The sequence below is a fragment of the Acipenser ruthenus genome, chromosome 18 (genome assembly GCF_902713425.1).
Source record: "Acipenser ruthenus chromosome 18, fAciRut3.2 maternal haplotype, whole genome shotgun sequence".
Classification (NCBI taxonomy): domain Eukaryota; kingdom Metazoa; phylum Chordata; class Actinopteri; order Acipenseriformes; family Acipenseridae; genus Acipenser; species Acipenser ruthenus.
Genome location: NC_081206.1, coordinates 23,259,820 through 23,281,547, shown reverse-complemented (window position 1 = coordinate 23,281,547; position 21,728 = coordinate 23,259,820). Strand labels below are relative to the sequence as shown.

General features: G+C 35.3%; 1 protein-coding gene and 1 long non-coding RNA gene across 7 annotated transcripts in view; both read right to left on the bottom strand.

Moving 5' to 3' along the window:
* Positions 1 to 2,027: 2,027 nt before the first annotated feature.
* On the bottom strand, positions 2,028 to 5,202 carry LOC117963857 (uncharacterized). The gene is made up of 2 exons (XR_004660897.2): positions 4,330 to 5,202; positions 2,028 to 2,529 (listed from the first exon to the last, which is right to left on the bottom strand). It is a non-coding gene; the product is annotated as an uncharacterized LOC117963857 (long non-coding RNA).
* Positions 5,203 to 9,344: 4,142 nt separating this feature from the next.
* LOC117422954 (RNA helicase aquarius-like) overlaps positions 9,345 to 21,728 on the bottom strand; it is a 40,525-nt gene continuing 28,141 nt past the window's right edge. For all 6 annotated transcript variants that reach the window (XM_058991588.1, XM_058991585.1, XM_058991586.1 and 3 more), the window contains 9 exons: positions 21,159 to 21,296; positions 20,758 to 20,829; positions 19,884 to 20,071; positions 19,391 to 19,562; positions 17,206 to 17,376; positions 15,354 to 15,439; positions 11,562 to 11,736; positions 10,377 to 10,490; positions 9,345 to 9,949 (listed from right to left, as the gene is read on the bottom strand). In XM_058991588.1, the coding sequence (XP_058847571.1) occupies positions 9,701 to 9,949; positions 10,377 to 10,490; positions 11,562 to 11,736; positions 15,354 to 15,439; positions 17,206 to 17,376; positions 19,391 to 19,562; positions 19,884 to 20,071; positions 20,758 to 20,829; positions 21,159 to 21,296 (1,365 nt within the window). In that variant the 3' untranslated portion in view covers positions 9,345 to 9,700. The remainder of the gene's footprint in view (positions 9,950 to 10,376; positions 10,491 to 11,561; positions 11,737 to 15,353; positions 15,440 to 17,205; positions 17,377 to 19,390; positions 19,563 to 19,883; positions 20,072 to 20,757; positions 20,830 to 21,158; positions 21,297 to 21,728) is intronic.

Here is a 21,728-nt window from a genome sequence, read left to right as displayed (position 1 = left end):
ATCATAAGAAGCTTTAGGAAGTCCAGGTAATATTTTTGTAATAACTTTTCTAATACAAAATCGACTTGTAGTACCATATTCCACCAAGGAGAGGCAAAAGAGCACCCCAGTTAGAAATGTTTAATTAACTGGTTTCGGTATTGCGGTAAACATTTTCATTTTCACTGATCTTATAAATGGACTATTATTACTATGGGTATGAATATTTATGGTACTGACAGATAACTGAACTGTTAGATGAACTTTGGCGCCAATGCACCTACAGTGTACAGTATGAATAAACTTGTTTAGCTAACTTATGTCACAACTAATGTACTAACCATTGACACTTCCTAGTCTCATTCAGATAAAAGCAGTTTATAAGTAGATGAAGTGCTTTCCAAATGGAAACAGCAGTTGTGTGTAGCAGCTGACAGTGACAGCTGCTTTTAACCGTTTACAAATGTCCCCAAATCCCTATCAAACAAATCATCCTTTATTACTCTTACTAAAATCAACCGTTCTGTCTTGTCCAACCCTTCCCAATTACTATATATATATATATATATATATATATATATATATATATATATATATATATATATATATATATATATATATATATATAAAGGTATGGACAAATGTGATATAGAATAATAGATGGACTTCAATTAGTTACTGGAAAATAATTCCATGTCTAGAATGAATATTCTTTGAAAACCGTACAGTGGTGTGATATGATGTGTGGCCCTAGTAGGGACAGTACTGTAGTTTGGAGTTGCCATGTGATCAACAGTGGTTTACTTCCATATGGAAAACATTTCTTGTTGCCAAAGGCACGTTTCTTCATCAGCTGCTCAATCATAAATACAAACACATATCTTTTGTATTTATGTTCCAGGCTATACAACCTACATAATATATTGGAATGAGTTATTGTAATAAATATAAATACATTTACAGAACACTGTTAACAGTGTCATCACTTAATGGCAATTTATGTGTCAGATTGAGCAGGAATTGCATTGGATAAATAGAGGTCTAAATTAATACAACGCTGCAATCTTTTTGCTGTATTGTCATTGCCTATAATTGGAATGGTGACCGAACACAAAGATCCATCTAAGCAGGACAAAGTATGCTTTACAAATATGGATGTAACTCATTGATAGAGAACAACATGAGTCAATTGTCAGGTCATTAAAGGATTGATGAATAGTACAGGGGCTTCATGAAAAACAACTGAAATGAAGTATAGCTTATCAGTGTGCAGTTGTATTTTGTCCACCATCCACTAAGCTGTTATTGCGATTATAAGTTCCTAGATAGAGAACTGTGCATTGTATCAATGTATAAGAAAAAACTAAAAAAGCAGAGGTTGTGGGTAATAATACATTACATATGTTAGTGTTACTTATCTATTTTCCCATAATTCAAGTGTGCTTATATCTTTAAATCACATCCTTTGATGCATTTAAATTCCATAGTCATGCAAACCAGTAAAAGCCAGTCTGCCCTCTATGTAGGCCCAATTTCATAACTAAATTAAAACTAATTCGGCCCTGGCATATTTTTTGGGAAGGGTAATTTCTCTTGAAACAGCAACAACAAAAAAAAATCCTATGAATGTTTTGTTATGATTTGCTTCCCTCCTAAATGTATATATGCTTTCTCGGCTTGGAAACCATTTAAATATTGTTATTGTGCAATACTTTTGATGGTCTCCCTGGCCATAATACAATATCTGTATATCAGTCTCCTCTGCTCAGTGTGCCTTACATTTTGATGGAATGTTCTATCCTCTGAGCCAGGATGGTTTAAATTGTTGCCAAGGAACCCCAACAGAACTGATTTGGCCTGGCTCTTCAGCATCAATCCCTTTAAGAGCTCAGCAGGGTCCACCAGAAATAATTTCAACTAGGTCTCATAGGGCAGTCCGATGAATATTGCACTTGATCAGCTCGAATATAGGCGGATTGCAGAGCAAATGTTAAAGATCAAAACTGATATCGCAAAAAAAAAAAAAAGAATTAATAAAAAACAGCATCCAAATGTTTTAAACATTTTATTAAGCTAAAAACAAAGCTTTGTGCAAAGTTTATTTTTACCTTTTCAAAAATTAATATAGAAGTTATAATGTAGAAATGAACAACATTGCCAAAGGCACTTGTTAAACATATAAACAAAAGTTACGATGATTAAACTGAAGTGTGGAGACAGTCCAGTCAATTAATGTCTAGGATCCATGGGAAATAAATGAGAGAAAATTGTCGGGCCATGGTATATTTTGATGCCTTGAAATACTATTGTTCATTCCATCTTCCTTAGCAGAGAGACTTTCCTTCCCGTATGTTCTGAGCACAGGTTCTGCCAAGATTGGCCCCCTTAAGAAGAATATCAGTGACCTGATCAAGTCCCACGCATGTAGTGAGAGGAGAGAGGAATCCGTACCATCCTCCTAAGAAGATACTGAGCGGCCAGGCAAGGAAAATTAACACAAAGAACCAAAATATTGACCAAAGAATATATTTGCAGTCTGCCATCTTGGACCTGAATTAAACAAACATACATACATAAAACAATACAATGAATAAATTGCAATTTTAATTCATAATTCAGTGTTGCCAAAAAGGCCAATTACTGCACAATACTGTGCTGTGCTTCTACAACATACCAGTTGACGCACTGAACAGCTGTTCAACTATCTAGAGGGGTATGCATCCTGAATAAATAGCCTAGATAGCAATGCATCTAATCCTGTGTCTCTGAATCAAAGGTTTAAACAAAGGTGAGGTTATGCAAACATGAGGCAGAGTTATTGGGGGTGCTATTTTGGATCAGCTGCCAATTTGCTTTCTTAACTGAAAAGCGAATATTTGTCCATTTGAATATAATAAAAGCACTACTGTTAAAATGAATCTCTAATTATGTATTGCATAAATAACACTGTGTACACTAATATATAGAGCCGTACTTTCAAAGGTTTCTAAATTTAGATTAGGCATGTAGGCATGTAAAGTTACACTGGACTTAGATTTTTCAAGGTGTAAAGATGTCTAAATTCCATCATATTTTACAATTAGTTTTACAATTGGTCAGGGTTTACTGTTGCTACTACCTATACTGTTATGGTGTTCTAGGCAGTTTACATGGTTGGTTGGAGGCAGAGGGTAGATAAAATGGAGTAGATTTAGAACACCTTTTTATTATTTTGTTTATGACTGTAAGTCGCCCTGGACAAGGGCGTCTGCTAAGAAAGAAATAAATAAATAAATAAATAAATAATATATTTAAATTATCTTAATTTCTAAATTGCCTAAACCTTTAAAACACCAGTTTAATAAACAATGTAAATTATGCATGCACAACACTTCCCTTTTGTAATTCATATTTTGCTTTACAGCTATTACCCTGGTATGACCCTTTTCTTCCCATGATAAACTGATATTTATTTAAGAAAGGTTACGGAACAGCAGAGACTGGATTTCAAAAATATACAATTTGTCAGATTTTATTGGCAATTAATCAGATCAATTTTTGCTTGCCTCTATCTTAATTGATTTTCGTTTATCCTTTTGTAGAATGCAATTTTGTCCTTAGCAGAAATGCCATTGGCAACTGCCACTGTTAGACAAGATGTGCAACTCCAGCCAGTCGGAGTGAGGCTCTAGTACATGCTGCAAGGCCACTCGTGATATTTCAAAGGATTTTCTTGGTTGTAATGTTTTCTTTTTACTACTAATTGGACCACCAATTTATAAACTCTTCATTTTAGTTTAGAAAACATTGCAGTAATATACAATAAATTATTGTTATACAGTATATAGGGCTGTGTCTTAGATTTAGCGGTGTAGATACACCATTTTGCCTCATTTCAGTTTCAGGTACAGTAACTGTACAGTAACATGGGAAAAGCTGTGCTGATCCACATACCATATGTTTTACCTTTGTTTTAAGCTGATCTGAAACAGAAATTTTCGCTTATTTTTTGTGAAGTAAATTTTGAAATCCAGTGAATATATTTTTAAATACATTTGAGCTTACCCCATTACAAAATTATGTCCAAACCAAACATTTTCATATAGTTACAGCTAAATGCATCCCTATTCATCTTAAAAACTTATATTTTCACCAAAGTGATCAAAATAAATAAATATTAATAAAGTGGACATGATGTAGTGTACTACAAAGTTAGATTTTGTATTATTAGGAAGTTCCATTTCCTAGTAATGAATGGGTAAAAAGAATAATAATGGTAACCACTTTATTTTACTATAAGTTAAGATAAAAAAAACATGTAAACACATTATACTAAGAAACAGAAAAGTTAACAGAATAAAAGCCACTCACCTGCTATCTGTACCGTGTTTATCAGAAGTGCGTACGCTGCCTCACCTTATCTGGGCAAGACTTTACTCTAGCTCTCTGGTAACCTCCCATTTGTGTTGCCAAGCAGCAAACAGCTTGATTGTAAAAGGGGCACACTTTACAGCCTTTTTGTTGCATTTTACCATAACAAATGTATTTAAACACCCATAGCATTGAATGAATCAAATACAACAGAAGGGTAGAACCAAAGATTATAAATGTAATTTAATTTATAAATGACCCATACAGTAAAACTGATTGAGGGATTTTTCTTTCAAGATGTGTGTGGGTGGTACATTTTATGTAAAATGAAACACTAATGACTTGATAAAAAAAACAAAAAAACACACCCTTCAGAGTGATTAATCCATTTATCTTTTAAGTTATTACTTTGGCTGTCACACCTATTCCGAGCAGGCATCCAAAGTTCAACCCTGCACACCTTTTAAACCTGAAAAAAAGAGACAAAATCATAACACGGTCGTGCCCAGATTTTCACATGATACTGACCAGATAGTTTAGTCATGCAGTAAATACTGGAAGAGACCAAAAGCCTCTGAGAAAAGTGCAACACAAATGGTGAGTGACCTTTTCCTTGCATATTTAAGGAAGAGCAGCAACTAGAACAGACTTTTGTGACACATACTTCCCTTTAGGTTGTTTTTTTTTTTAAATGCTAGTCAGTCATACATTATTTTCTTAACATGGTTTGCAAGTTGGAAGAGACGAGAACTATGTTTAATAAGGGCCTTTCCTTATAATTTGGATTATTATTTGATTTATTGTTTTGCATATTTTGTTTTTAGATAGTCACCATATTGGGATGCCACAAAAATATAAAGAGGGTGCTGTAGGACCAGCATATATCAGTAAAGCTTGTAGGCAGGTCAAGCTTGGTGATAATATATGTGGTTATGAAATAAACCAGTTCTGAGAAGTCAAGAGGAAATGGGTATTAAAAATGCTACAACAACTGTAATATAATGTTGCAATTGTTTGAATAGTGTTAATAAAATATTGTTAATATAACTGGTTGGTTTAGTGAACTTTTGTTAGGTGTGAAACTGAAGTGCCAACTTTATGAGAACTTTGCAAAGGATTTATTATTAATTATTATTATTATTATTATTATTATTATTATTATTATTATTATTTATTTCTTAGCAGACGCCCTTATCCAGGGCGACTTACAATCGTAAGCAAATACATTTCAAAATTTATGTGATGACAGCTATGTGACACACCAACAAAAAGTTCCATGGTATTACAAAGTAGACACCTCTATAAGTTAAAAATAATAATAATAATAATAATAATAATAATAATAATAATACACATTTTGTATAGGAAACCCTGCCTGTTCATGTTTATCCTTTCTGTAACGTATGTGATAGTTTTAAATAATGTTCTTTCTCCAGCATTGGGTTACCACAATGTAATGACCAACTAAACCTTTAGCACTCACTGACTGATTTATTAATATACCTGCCCGCTTAACTACAGGCATGTGTCCCTCATTCTATTAGATTGAGGGACACATCCTGGCTCCAATTACAAGCCCAAAGGCATTCTGGGTGATGCAGTCCTCTATCACACCCCTGCACTACATTTTCCTCTCTCCTCCCCCTACTCTGCCATAGTATGTACATATCTATTTTGAAGCAGCATGCATGACCTTATGCACTACACTGTAGATGCTTTATTCATACAATTGAAATTTGATAATGAAAAGTCATATCAACATAACATGAGCAAATATGCAGTAACTCCAATTTAATAAATGGGTATATTGCAGTGATTTACACAAAAAAACAGTTGCACAATGCATTGCTTCTGCAAGAAACCCTGTCTATATGCAGAAAGTTTGATCGGGAGGTCTGTTATGGAATGAGGCACTTGTGTCAAAAATAGCAATTCCTGCAAAAAAGGTGGTAAAGATTCTGGCATTTCCTGGGTTATTCATCAATATCTTCAACTGGAAAAGAGGCTTAAAGCAAACTGACAAACCTTCAGTTCTCAGGCAAACACATTGCAGGTCTGCTTAAAGACTACTTAACTGAAATGGAAAAACTGAACAGGGTGCCTTAGATAAGATTCTTCAATCTTCAATTACTGTTATTTAATTGATACTAGCAGACCACAGACAATTTAGATCATAGAACAGTTTGATTGTTTGCTGAATTACTGAGACAAAGGTGACTGCTGTACTAGAGTGCCTTATCCGAAAAAAATACAGAACATTAAATGTAGATCGACAAGGATATCTAGAATTGCTGCTGTAATAAGGAACAGCGCCTTAAAATCCATTACAGGTAGCAACCTGTGTTGATCTGTCAATTACCAGTTATCTCTCCATGGTATTCTGAGGGTAGTTCCCATTATTTTTTATAATTTAATTTATAACTCCCACCACCTCTTACCTCCTCATACAGTTTTAATTTATAATGTGATCAGATAATTTACATATCAGGGATATTTATTTTTTTCTGATCATTTGCATTCCCTAAAATGAGATATCATGTGTGTGTATGTTTCCCCCCAACAACTACTGTAGTTTAAAAATCTTGTTTCAGTTTTTTAAGGGGTCCAGCATACTTAAAGAGCCTGGACCACATAATGTAAACACATGGTCTACCTACAAAGCGCTTCCCCAAAGAGAAACAAATAACCTACCTCCTTTATCTCCTTAGTTATACTATCTTCTTTGAACCCAAGGTGAGGGGGATTTCACAAGGTCATCAGGCAGACACTGCTGATCAATAACCTTTATTAATTTGTTTAACTGGCCTGTGATTAAACAAAGCTCATCGGGCAGCACAGTAAGAAATGACCATTTTGCGATCTAGATGTATCCCTTACCCACTTACTGTTTATGAAGAGTTATAGATATTATTATCAAACAAAGGGTTTATTTTAGCAAAGTATCTGAGAATTTGAATGTCAGTATATAATGGGGTGCTGGATAATTATAAACATCGGCTAATGCGTAAAATGAAATATTAAGCACAGGGAATCAGATTGGGAAGCCAAATCTGTAGCTGTGAGGAACACCTTATGTCACTTACTATACGGTCATAAGAGGTGTGCCAGTCTCCTTGGCTTAACTCAAAAAGTATGTGCCACATTACCAATTGGCTCAAATAACCTAAAGCATTGCCTTTTACTATTTTTTAATATTTTTCTTTTTTTGTACAAAACTGCAACACAAATATGTAACCCCAGGTTTGCAATTGAATTTAAATTATTACTGATGATTGAATATGCAACATAACAATGTAAAACAGGATTATACAAAGGTTAGAAGTTGCAAAACAGTGACTTGGGGAAGTCCAGAAAAAAATAAAATAAACCAGGTTTATAGACGTTACAAATGATAAGATATTAAGATCAGATAGTTTGGAACCCCTCCCCTCCTCTGATAACAGAGAGCCTTCAAGGACAGTATGAAGTTTGCAAAACAATATTCCAATTTGGTTATGGACAACAACATCCCATTTAGTATGGGCATTATGTTGCCCATTTTAATCTATCATTTCAAGCATTCAAATTATAAATTCTGAGGTTAATGACTTCATCACTTGGATGCTTGTCATGTCTGCTCTCATCCACAAAATTCCTTTGCGGTTTCACAGGCATTTCACAATATATTTATTACTAGAGTAAAAAAGCAAATCAACCATCAGCCATGCTCAATTAAAAAAAAAAAAAAAAAACAAGTTCATAGGTTGGCTCCTAAATATGTGATTTTAATTAAATAGCAGGTTATTTGTTAATGTTTGAACTTTTTTCATTTTAAACAAATGCATGGAGGGTAAAGAAAAAGTAGCACACACGAGGAAAACATCAAATAATTACAGATCTGCACCACTAGACTATACTGTCTAAGAGGATACATAGAAGTCAGTGGTGTTCATTATCCACTGAGAGACTATGACCTAAAGGCATACAATATGGCTGAATGGCTAAACTCCAGACATCCGTTATAGTAATTTCCTAATCGTCGGGTGTTTGGTCAGTAGGTGTAAATGCAGCGAGATGAATTTACCTATCCCCCCGTTAGTCGCAGGCCAATGCAGCTCTCCCCCTAGGGCTCCCAGCCAAGATCAGTAACTCAGCACAAACAAGAATCGAAGCATCAGGACTCACCCTGCACTCCAGTGACTTCTACACTTTTTATGCTGCCAGCAATCATGTTACAAATGTGCAGTGTTCTAGAAGATGACACAGACAAAAGACTGACCTGTCAAGTAAAAATGTTTTTACATTCGATTAGCTCAAGTTAAAATTGTGTGATTTTGCAAGCAAATACTGTAGTTGCAGGAGCAAAACAATTATTTTAGTTTAAAGTTATTACAATAATATTAAATAGATATGGTGCCGAACGGTATACAAATATATAAATAGTTATAAAATGCATTTATTTTCTTTGCAACCATTCCATTACAGTACACTATAACCAATCATCAATGATACAACACGTGCACATTTCTACATAGATTGTTCCCTCAAGGTCTGATCTAGGATCAGATTACCAAAACTCTAATCCAGGATCAGATTACACATTAACGCCATTTAAAAACACTGAATTCTGATGACCTAGCAAAGCCAGCCCTCGGACAGCAGTGGGAATAGCGTCCAGTCCATTTATTTTTGTTACACATTCTGCACTCATACAGACACATTTTGGCAGAACAATCTGGAACCACCAGAAAAATCACTTATTGTGCCCATCAGCACCCGAAAAAGCACTGAGCAGTAGAAGGTACTTATTGTTCACAGGCTAGCAGTGTTTCCAGAAATCTAATTTTTGAGAGATGAAGGAATCTATTTTTGTATTTGACAGGTAGACTGTTTTGCGTTAGTACATTTATTAGCTCTCTGCTTGCTCATCCAGAAGAAATGATTTTGGTTCAGTAGCACAGCTTGACTATATTGCCTGAACATATTTTCAAGTCAGATAGAATACGGCTAACAAACTTTAAAATAACCAAAATAAATTAAATGCGTTGGTTTTTAATGAAACAATTCACTCAAAAGCAACAAAAACATAATGAAAATCACATTCAGCAGTAAAAAAAAAAAAAAAAAATAGATACAACTCTTACTATAGCTATTTCCATAGTCTTTTCAATACATTTTTATAGACTTTTGGGAAATATACTATTCCCTTAAAACAAAGAACTAACAGTTACCACTCCCTCCCCCTGGAACGTGTTTTCGTTATCCAACAGCAAACACTGCAAGCAGCAGTGTTATAGGCTTATTAATGGAGATGTCAGATGCTGTAACTGTAGTTTCACTCATTTGTGGGCTGCTCCCCACTGACGTCACACATTGTAGGATTAAATACAGTTTAGTTTGCAGGGTCGTCTTCTCCCTCACTGTCGCTGTCTCTACCAGGATGCTCCGGCATTTGGTGGTGTTCTTCCTGTATGTTCACCATTTCCTCTGGCTCCTCTTTTGCGCCTTCTGTCTTTTTGGCCTGGGCCTGTTCTTCTGTCTCCATTCCTTCTTCTTCTTCCTCCTTCTCCTCTGGTCCAACTGGATTTGGAACGGGCTCTTCAACTTTCAGTTGACGCGGGGGAGGCAGAAGCTGCTGTTGCTGCAAAAAGAAGCAGAAGAAACAGATTTTATTAAGCAACTGCTTATTTTGTCTCAGCGTGTCCCCTTTTAACAAATTAGCATGGCTTAATCTGCAAATCAATATACTTAAGAAAATAAATGCCTCTGGACAGCACAACTACTAATGCAGATGTCATTTGATCGTTCCTTGGAAAATTAAAAGCTTTAATGAACTGTAATAGCCTTTGTCACGATACAAACCTGAAGCTTCAAAAAGCAGAAAATCTGTCTAATTGAGTAATTTTATCATAACATAAAATGTTATGCTCATGGTCTGTTCAGTTCCAAAATGCAGAATTAAAGCTGTTTTACATCTGACCTATTTTCTGCACTCAAAGTTTAAAAGACTAAATCACATGAATATTTATTGTGAAGTAAATCATTTAGGAATTTAAAAATGTTTTTACCTGTCTGTATTGGTGGGTACTCTGGATCATGTGCATATACATGCTATACACAAGGTTGGCCATCTCTGGCATGTCCTTGATTACCTGCACAGGGTGGGCTGGTGGATTCCAATTCTACACCGGAGGAATTGAAAAAATAATAAATTCTAACATATCCATTCAAACAGGTTTGGTACTGATTTCAATACACATTATTTTATTTAATCCCCCATGCCAAGGCAACTTACACTGCTTTATGATATGAACAGTCAGAGGTGCATCTAGAATAAGATAGCAGGCAAAGTTTTCAGTCAACTGAGCTAATGTTTAAAAACACAGTGAAGCATAAGCATTAACTTTTAAAACTAATTTCAGAGGTGTGTTACATAAGTTTAGGTGTGTTACATAAGTTTACACTTGATGGTTGAATTGAATTGTGTAAATATTTGCCAAGGTTGTTTTATCTGGTGTACTACTGAACAATGTACTTGAATGTCAAATCATAAAAGCAGAACAGTAAACTGGCCACAACCTTTGGACTATTTCTGTGTGGCATGTAAACAGATAGTCCTCAGTAAAAAGCACAACCGCTTAAATGAATCATTCAGCAGTGTGAGCTAGTACCCAACATGTGAACCATTAATAATGGAGAAGAAGGTCAGCTACAGATTGAAGGGAATAAAATCCTACAATATCAAGCTGTGAAGAGCAAAAAAAAAATATATATATCATGTGGGACGTAGATGGGAAAATGTTACTCTGAAAAGCATGTAATGAACGTTCCCTAAATTAAACAAGCAAAATAACTTGTGGAAAAAAGCAAAAACAGGACAAGAGATTAAAAATAAATATAATATATAATAAAATATAATATTTAATAAAATGTGGCAGCTTTATTCACATTGCCCTTTTTTGCAGCAAGTAAAAAAGGCAAATTAAAATTGTACTTTCTCTGTAGAAGGTAGTTGTTTTATGCTTATTTAATACTGGTACATGGTTTTATCCCTCAAAGAAAATAGCTTTTGCTTCAAATAGAAATAGCTTTGAAATATATTTTCAATATAGTTTCTTGTGTTTTCTGAACCAGGTTTATCATTAGGGAAAGTCAAACTTCACTGTTTAAATCACCATTAACTTACAAATATAAAAGTACCCTTCTACAGCAAAAATACAGATCACATATATATATCTCTCTCTCTCTCTTACCAGTCTGTTTGTGGGGTGGTACTCATTTGGCACTATGTGCAGCTGGAGGGGCCGTGCTGCAAGCTGGTTAAAGGCAGGAGTCAGCTCAAAGCAGTTCTGGAACAAAGACACTCGGGCAAAAATATACAGCCCTAGCCTGGCTCTGGACATCGCAACAACTAATCTCCGTACATCTCTAGGGAAACAAATAAAACCATTATTTAGTCACTTTGCTGTTTAAATGTGGATTTAAAAGGATTATTCAGAGTTTTTCCCAGTCAGGAAAAGCAAGCATTTTCCAACAATAAGCCTTAAAGCCTAATGAAATACCCCACGCATCCCTTTTCTTAATAAAGAGTGAATCAGTCATCCAGCCAACTTCTTTCCCCATCAAAACTACCACATTATTAATATACGTTTCACTTAAACAAAAAGAGAAGGGTTAGAGCTGAAACAAAATGGCATTCTATTTTTAACCTGAACTACAAACCACTCCTCTCAAAAAAAAAAAAAAAAGCTTTATACTATTTAACTTGTTAGTTAAAAGCAACGGCTTGCAGATTTTGAGATTTACTCATAAACAAAAAAAGGTTGATTATCTGGGATTTTTCTGTAGAGCTTAATAATTGAATATATTTCATTTTCGAAAAAAACAAGGATTTTCTTTTTTTTTTTTTATGTAATACTTTGATGTTTTCCGAGACATAATGAATGTTTCATGAGGTCATTTTCACAAGCAACATATAAAAGCTTTAGATACATTTGTAAGACTACAAATCCACTTTTACACAGCTGGTATAAACTGAGTAACTGCCAGACATGACAACTGTGTGTGTCTAAAGAAAGTTCAGTATGTTATCAGTGTCAGAGGACAAAGAATGTAGAACACACTATCCCAACCTTCAGGAACTTGTTTAATTTCACACACTTAACCGCTAGAGAAACCAAAAGATTCCTGAACATATCCAGTGCTGTTTGTGCCTGTGTTTTAGACATTGGCAGAGCAATACCGGTAGTTAATTGTAGGAAAATGAAGAAATCAAGTTACTATAAAGACATCAAGATCAGACATACTGTATATAATCAAAGGCAGCTGGTGTCTATTTCAGCTCTGATTTCATATGCCATTGTTTAACATATATATTAGGGCTGTCACTCGATTGAAAAATGCGATCGGTTAATTTATGGGCATTAGTTGATTAAATCAGTAGATTAATCTGTGCATATTTTTTAATAAAGGTAATGATCTTATAGCAGCTGTCCTGCATCGTAATACAAAACAAATCAATAGAATCTAAAAAAATAAATAAAAATAAAAAAATAAGCCGAATGGGAATTTGGTCTTTTTAACAGCATTATTATTATTATTTTAGTAAACGCAGCACATTTTCACTGAACAGTTCTTTCGTGCCACTGTCAGTCACTACCTGGCTTCCTGTACTTCTGCATCTAGCAGAACCTGAGACACTGAAGAGATGAAGCCATTCTGAATCATGTTAGAGGTGCCCGAGAATAAAGTGGCTATTGACAAGTGATTGCTTAACATGCTGTCGTAGTCAGAAATCAGAGAAAGCAATTCCACATAACTACCTCTATTAGAGGAATTAGTGCATTCATTGTGCCCTCTGAATGCCAGTTCTTGCTTGCCAAGGTAAACAACAGAATCAATCAAGTGTTTAAGAACCACAATGATTTTTTCTTACTTGCTCATTGTGATACTTCTGCTCATCCAGTTGAACATCAATCTTGGTTTGTCCAAATGTTTTGAGTGTAACAGTGGCTCGCAAGTGACTTTGGGAACGCTCATGTTTTTGTGCTGACTTCGATAGACATTCTAGATTGCTGTAGCCAGTGCTGCTCCATATCGCCTTTTCTTTACTGAACAAGAGACAGTTCCAGCAGTATACTTTTTTTTTTAATTGACAGCTATCGGTAAGCCACGGATACCTTTCATAATTTTAATTTTGGAAGTGGCAAGTATATCCCTTCCATTTCTTGTGAGATATTTTTTTAAATTGATTTGTAACCAAATCAACTACAAAGTCTCTGGTGTCTGATGCTCTTTTTTTAATTTGTAAAAAGCAATTTTAAATATTACTTCGAAGTTCTCAATATAATTCTAAATAATGTTCTCTATAATAAGCAATATTGTGCGAAATTAAGCTATTCTTACACCCTTACCCTAGCATATTTATGTCCCGCCTCTGCTCACTAATGATTAGACACCTGCACAACAAAGGGCAGATCTTGGACTCCCATTGGTTAAACCTACCAAAGACTTTCAACTGTTTATATCCCGCCTCCGCTCACTTATGATTGGACTGCAGCAGAGATAATGCAGTTATATTGGTTGAAAAAAGTCGAACAATTAGCAACACTTGAACAAATATGATCTGCTCACAGTGCTCCATTTTATTACATACCTGTCTACTTCCTTAGACTGAAAATAGGTATATAACAATGACTTGTTGAAGCCTATGTGTGCAAACAATGCATATTAAGAGGTAATGTACTTCTTTTTTATTATTATTTAAATCATCAATATGTATTACCCTCAATCTAGTGGAATACTACATGTGTGTCTATGTGTTAGACAAAATACGTGTTCTGACGATTAAAGAGGGCATGGATTTAGCCAGATTTATGTCCAACCGATCTCAAATATGATACTGTTCTGCCATGTTGTTGAAGGTCATGATGCATGGGTCATCAATGGACAGGTGGAGCCCAAAAATAACAGACAGTGAGCTTTCTGTTGAAGAGGATGGTGCAGACTGGCAGACAGACAACTCCTTCCACTAGGAGTGTGCTGATTTTCAGAGTAATTACCTTAAAGTATTTCTCGGCAGGTATTAAATAAATCAAAACACACCTATTTATTATTTCAAAACAAGAAAAGCTGCCCTTCCCATAAGATTTAATATCAAAAGGACAAAAGAAAGGCAAGACAAATAATCACTTATAAAATATAAATGAGTTTGTTAGTTTGATCACAGCAGGTTCTATATTAAATAACACTGGCCACATTGTTATTGATCGATACTCAATAATTGTACAAGGGGATAATTCCCAAAAGGTAATTACTAAAAAGCAACCAGCAGGAGGTTTGTTGTAGCTTCCTTCCCCATGTGGTTGAGTAAGATCATGTCATCACATGGTCAAGCCATGCATCTGCCCCACCGCGACAACAGTGGTGACCCCACAATGACTGAAGCAGTGTAATGTGACGTAACGACGAGTGTGTGTGCCTGCAGCCTCAGGAGATCCTGATAATGAAGGCTGTGTGCATTACTAATGCTGAAAAAGCATGTTGAACAAGTCAGTACTGTGCAGTGCCTCACAGCAGCACAGTTAAATATATATTTTTTTTAGTTTAACTACACATCTTACAATTAAGTGTTTTGTATTTTCCTGGGGGTAATAATACATTTTGCCCTAACCATCCCAAGATACACAGAAACAAATGTATCAGAGGCATGTTTAAAAAAAGATTCAGGGCATAAGTAAAATATTTACCTAGGGAAAACAAAACAGGCAAAGAAATGACTTAACATCTTCCCAATACTTCAACACTGTATAATAAATAAATATATAACTAAATTACAAATGATTAGGGTGATCAATGGCTCTGATTAAGATGATATTTAATAGCTCTAAATAAATGTAAAAAAATAAATACAAATGCAAAGAAAACTTTACTGGTGGCATCTGGTAAAGCTTTGGTTCATTTTCAGCTATAAGCACGCCTTTCTTTTAAAAATCAGAGAGCTGCTGAATATAAAAGGATTCGAGAGAGAGAAAAAAAATGCTTACCTAAGATGTCCCACAGCTTTAGTTCTGACCAGTGAGAGGATGATGTAATCATTTTGCTGACCCTGGAATCTGTCAACTGTTGTCACCTACATCAAGACATAAATACTTTAGTAATGCTGAAGCCTGAAATGCATTACTATAGCTTGGAAAAAGGCTTCAGTCAAATGTTGAAGAATGCAAGCTGTTTAGTCTACTGCTATACTAGTATTTACTTATCACTGCATACCACATTCCTAAGAAAGGATCAAGCTGTGGTATATACCCAAATACAAGATCTTACCATTTCACTGGGCAGGCAGATTTGTGGAGCCAAGCGATACATAAAGCATTCATAAAATATCTGCATTTTTACAATAAACCACATAATCTGATTATACCTTAATAGGATGTCTTACTGAGAATTTACAGGGTCTGCACTGCTCAACAAAGGGAAACCAGTCAGTTCTCAATTTATTCAACATGGATTTCAGTGAAGACAGGAAGTTTGCCAAAATACAAAAAAGTTAGCCCAGTTGTACTGCCTTCCAGCCAGAAGACTGAATCAGCCATGCTTGATCAGATGTACACATGGCAATCATGAGAACTGTAACGCACTTTACAACTACCCAAACCCCACTGGTATATTAAACATCTATTACTGCCTGGCCAGCAGGTAGTCTGTAGCAGTCATTGTGGTGAACAATTCAATAGAGAACATAGTGAAAGCCTGATTAGAATCAGTTTGACCTGGGGCTTAATACATTTGCTTTTGCACATAAATAACTATACTTGAAACATTGACAAGGTGTGCTTTCGTCAGCAGTGGGCACTGCAGACAGACACTGTTACAAAAAATATTTTGAAAGGTAAAATAAAAAAAGGTTGCCCAAAATTGTATTAAAACAATTTTAGAAACAATCAACCTGCTTACCTCGCCTCACTAGCAATTGTATAATATATACAGTAATGATAAACATAAAAGAAACATTCATATGATCACAACTAGCATAATTAGCCCAGCACAAAATAAAACTTACTCAGAAATATTATTTGTATAATGTTTTTGTACAAATGTGAACATTCCTGAATTTAAATCTGGGTCAGATGTGCAATTGTTGTGACATTACTTTTGTTTTAGTAGTTTTGGCACACTGTCAAATGATGTATACCACTTGCATGCAAGTATGACCTTTTTCAAGCTCAGCAGTTTGCAAGTAGTTTCTCTGCAGAATCTAACAAGCTGTCACCTAGAAGACATCAGCTACACATCTAAAAGCAATTACAGGCCCCCCGACAACAACTAAAGATACATACAGGCATCTGCCTGCATTCCTCTATTATGTGGCTTACTGTACAGTACAGACATATATCCTCAAAGTAAGAACGTTGCAAACAAAAAAACATTGACATGATATCAACCCATCTTGGAAAAGAACAGTAGTTAGGTAATGGGAATCTTCACTGAGAGCCAGCCTCATAACCAAAGACTTGCAGTACACAAAATACATGCAATTAACAAATAGACATAACATTTCCATGATTTCCTTGATGTTAAAGAAATGAAAAAAGGTATAAGATTTAAAACAGAGATTTATTTTTCAACACTAGGTCAATGTTGGTTGTTTAGTGAGCAATATGCGTAACATTTTTGTAACCCTTTAAGAAAAAAAAAAGGAAAAATTCTAAACAAATACGATCCTAAAACCTGTAAATAGGTTTACTAGAATGAAATGCAAACAGTATAAATAGTATTCACACTTGTGCCTTGCATGGTCTATAGACTGTACACCCCCTTGTGCCATTTGAAATTATTCTGCCTATTTAATTGCTTATTAATTTTAAGGAGAGAAAAATAAAAAAAATAGGTGGTCACCTTATTTGGCCGCCCCATGAAAGGGTTGTTTCCACAGCGCTGGTTGACAACATCGCGGATGAGGTGTTTCTGCCCATTGTAGGTGGTCAATATGCTGATCTTATCTGCAGGGTAACCCAGTAGCCGCATGTACATAAAAAGTGCCACTGCGTATTCTGCTTCAGCAAGGTTCTAAAGGAACATTTACAAGGAAACAAAGGAAATGGTCATTGAAGCATAAAATATAATGCAGTTGTGTAAGGAAGAAGAAGAAAAAAAAATGCAAAAACAACGAATCCCTTATTTCCCTAAACTCAACACGTGTCTGAATTTCATAAAATTGTTTTTCTCCACCTCTTTCATGAGCAAAACCACGGAAATGGTGAATAGATGTACATCTGCTTCTACTGTAGTGGGCAAACTGATTTTATCATTTATTATTGTATCATAGATTAAAAAAAGGAAACATTTTCTTTACAAGTTTATTTACCTTATAGCTTGGCTTAGTGGCACTGTTGCACAAGGTGGTGGCAATTAATTAGGAACTGCAATGCAAAGCAAGAATAATCTTGCATCCGCGAAACCATGTCTGGAAACCTTTTTGAAAGTTCGCTTAATATTATAATAATTTTCTTCTCCTGCTGCGCCATTTTCAAACCACACATTATACGTCCCCTCTAGGCCAGCAGCAGAGCAGGATCAGACAGTCAAGGAGCGAGGGATTCCCATTGCCCAGTCTGCCCATGATGCTCTATAATTAGCTAACTAAAATGCCCTCAGCAGATGGCATTTGTTATATTTCTTTACATCCTGAAACAAAATGTCACTGTTTACTCAGATAGAAAGATCAACCTAAAGAAAAAGTATGCAATACATTCCAAATATAAAAGCTATATATATGTTTATTCAGCACATTTCCTCCAGCTAGGTTTTGAGGCTAGAATCAAAGTGGGCTATTATTTTTTTTGTTCCCTACATAGGCTTAACCCATAGTCACACAAGACATTAATGGTAAAGCATGAGGAAGGATCCAGACACAAAAGCATAACAGGTGCATAACACTATCTTAAACATGTGTTGTGGTGGCTTGTACCTGAATTTGTTGTAATAACTTGTGTTAAGCAAGATCATTTTCAAGGTAAACCTCCTGAGATGTTGGTTGCCCCAATACAATTTAGTTTACTCCATCACCCAGTGGCATTTGGTGTCTCGTTTTACTTTATGTGGTATTAGCAGCTTGATAATATACATATTTTTAAATATAGCTCTAATAATTAATTGTCTGCTAGTTAGAAGGATATCTAAATTATTTAAACGTCCATAATCCCAGTCTTCTCCCCTGCTACATGCTGGCGTGCCAGAAAGGCTTGTCACTTTTTTTTGGCAAATTGTAAAATATGGGATAGCAGTCAAGTTATTTTGTTCATAGCAGCACACAAGAGACCGACACAATGTTTTATTCATAACATTTGAATTAAACATAAGCAAGCAGTGAGTTGGAAGTACTGCATATGTTTGTTTTTTTGCCCAGTTTAATTTTATAATAAAAGGGCAGGTTTCTTATGGTGTGTACAGTATCATTTTAAACAACTGATTCATTGAGTATAATAAGTGCAGCAGAACAACTGTTAGAGACAAATACATAAATGTGTTCTACTAATTAGACAAAAAAAAAAACTGGATAAGGTTATGTTTTGCTGGAAGGAAAATACAGTAGTTCTAATTAGGTCTCTGGTTTAAGGCACTTTTGTCCCATGATCTTGTAAAATCTGGTCTTAGCATCTGTTTTCAAACATGAAACTAATTATTTCTCTACATTGTTGTATTAATCATCTCTGAATTTTACATAATCTAAAAGCACTCCGTTCTATAATGTGAAAAAACACAGATCTCAGTAACCCCCGTCCTTTATAACTGACTGATTTAGTCACAGTTACGGTAGTATCATGAAAAAGCAGGCAATTCACAGCATGTCCAGGTGTTAGAAAGGCAACACGTTTCATAGAAGTGGATAACATGTCCCTCATCTAGGTTTAATTAAACAATCAACTGCTTTTGGACTGGATTCATTTGTTTAATTAATAAAATGTGGAACAGGACTGGACAAAGACCTGGACTAAATGGACCACTTTGTCCATCCCACTACTAAACCAGGGGGTCTTTTCCTTACATTACACCCTCATGCCTTTGTGTATTTTACACATACCTGATAAAAGTAGGGGTTTGGCTCAGACTCTCCAACACCATTAAAATCTTCCACATTGATAAGCTGGAAGTCATAGGCAAGCCCAGCATTGGCTGATCTGAACTCTGGCAGCAGCTGAACGTGGGGGAGGTTCCCCAGTTGTTTGTAACGCCAGTTGTAAAGGTTGCACAAGCTGTAGAAAAAACACCAATTCCTGTTACACATATCTGTATCTCAGTAAATCCCTCCCTCTGCCAATGGCTGAATGTTTCTAGGTCATAATTCTAACAGTCTGCATATCACTTTCAAAACAACACTAATACCTGTTTATACCAATGTACAACAACCTCATTAAGTCAAGTGTCATATGGGTTATAATGTTTCGTTACCACAATTATACCATATGGTCAAGTTCTATTAAATATTTGTTACACTGTGGTATACAAAATTGTGGTCATGACTTGGGAATTACCAAAACAATGTTATTTTTGGACTTGGTTTTGGAATTTCTTACCTTGCTCTCGCTCTGCCCTGAGCATCCAAATCAACGGTTGGTACTCCCAAACGAACGAACCTCGTGAACAGGGACTGCTCCATGTTGGAGTATTTCTGGAAAGCCATGTTTTTAATAACCGGTGGCAGCTGGTGGTGGTCACCGATCATAATCCACCTCTTAAGCCTACTGAAGCCATCCTCTGGGTTCTAAAGAGAAAGTATTAGGAAAATAAATCAATAAATAAACATAAAACAAAATAATACAAAAATTAAAAAAAAAAAACAACAAGATTCCTTTCCACCTGTGCTTTTTTACTTTCCAGATTACTGAAATGGCCTCCACATGACATACTGGTTACTTTGACTTGAAACGAATCATACACCTTTAACATACTGTAATACAGTAAGCTATGCTGCAGCTTTTGAACTTTGCAGATCTGTTCCCCAAAAGCTTGAACAGTTGACGCATACCCCGTAACATCTGTGTGATTAAAATGTTATCTGCAGGAAGACCTTTAACTGTGGTTTCTACAGAAAACTTACATTGCCTGGAACAGCACTTTATCCACAATAGTTTGCACTACAATTGCTTTCTTCTTAAACTGATTGCTACACTATACATTATAGACATCCATCAAAAGCATACCATAGAAAGGTCCAAATGGTTCAAATATTTGTTTCTCTTTTAAATGCCCTCATAATTAAACAGGATCACAATAATATATATATATATACACACACCAATAGATACAAGGGGAAAACATGTATACGTATTCTGTGATGGCCTGGTAAATATTGCTGACTCTCATTAAATGTTATTTACAAACTGTTAAGCAGAATCAAACTTCCATAATATTCTGTTTCCATTTAGCTTTTTATTAGTGATGTTTTACCTGCAGGAGCAGTGGAATGAATGTTTCAATCTCAAGAATCTGAGCTGCTTCTTCCATTAGGATGTTGTCATACTGTTTAAAAGAATAAATAAATAAATAAAAACACAAACAGTGTATTGCACATGAAAACAAACAATAACAGTGAATAAATGCTTCCCCCCCCCCCCCCCCCCCCATGTTAGTCTTCACTATCGTGCTTGTCAACATCACAATATAGGATATTTTGACTACTGTTTTTAAAAATGAGCTATTGTTTTTAACTTTCCTCTTAGAGGACCTTTTCCTAACACTACCATCAGGTGGTTAAATGATTTTGTTGCTCTAATTAAAAAAATGGAGCTTTTCTGTTGATGAAAAGTGCATTTAAATATCACAAATGTACATGGCTGTGCTTCTGTTACCTTAAATCCCAGCTCAACTAGGTCATGACGTTTCAAGGCAGCGTGCGTACAGGTCATGGCTATAATCTTTGCTTCTTTTACCAGGAGATACTTGGACCTATCCAGTCCGCTGCGCAGAAGTTCAAAGGCTCTGAATTCCTGGGGGGAAAGCAAATTCTTCAAATTACACAAACATTTTACCAGGCTTGACCTACTAACTAGCATGATTTCAGAGGGGATGTGAAGGTTGCAACTGAAATAAATAAATACAAAATAAATAAAATAATTCTGGAAAAATATAATAAAATTTATTTTATTATGTAACATGACCATATTATACTAAAGTAAACCAAGGTTGAGTAAAAAAGCAATACATGAGTGTTTAAGTGGTCTATGAAAGACTTCTCCGACTCAAAGTATTTGGCGGTTTGTACATGAATAAAAATCTTGTGGCTGAAAAAACAGGTCACATGATTACATTGTTGTGCTGTATTTTTAAGCAGTGTATGCTTAAAATAAGAATTTAAGCTTTGTAGTTGACATTGCGTAGCCTATATTTTTTCTTTTTTTTACTGTACAGTATAGGTACAA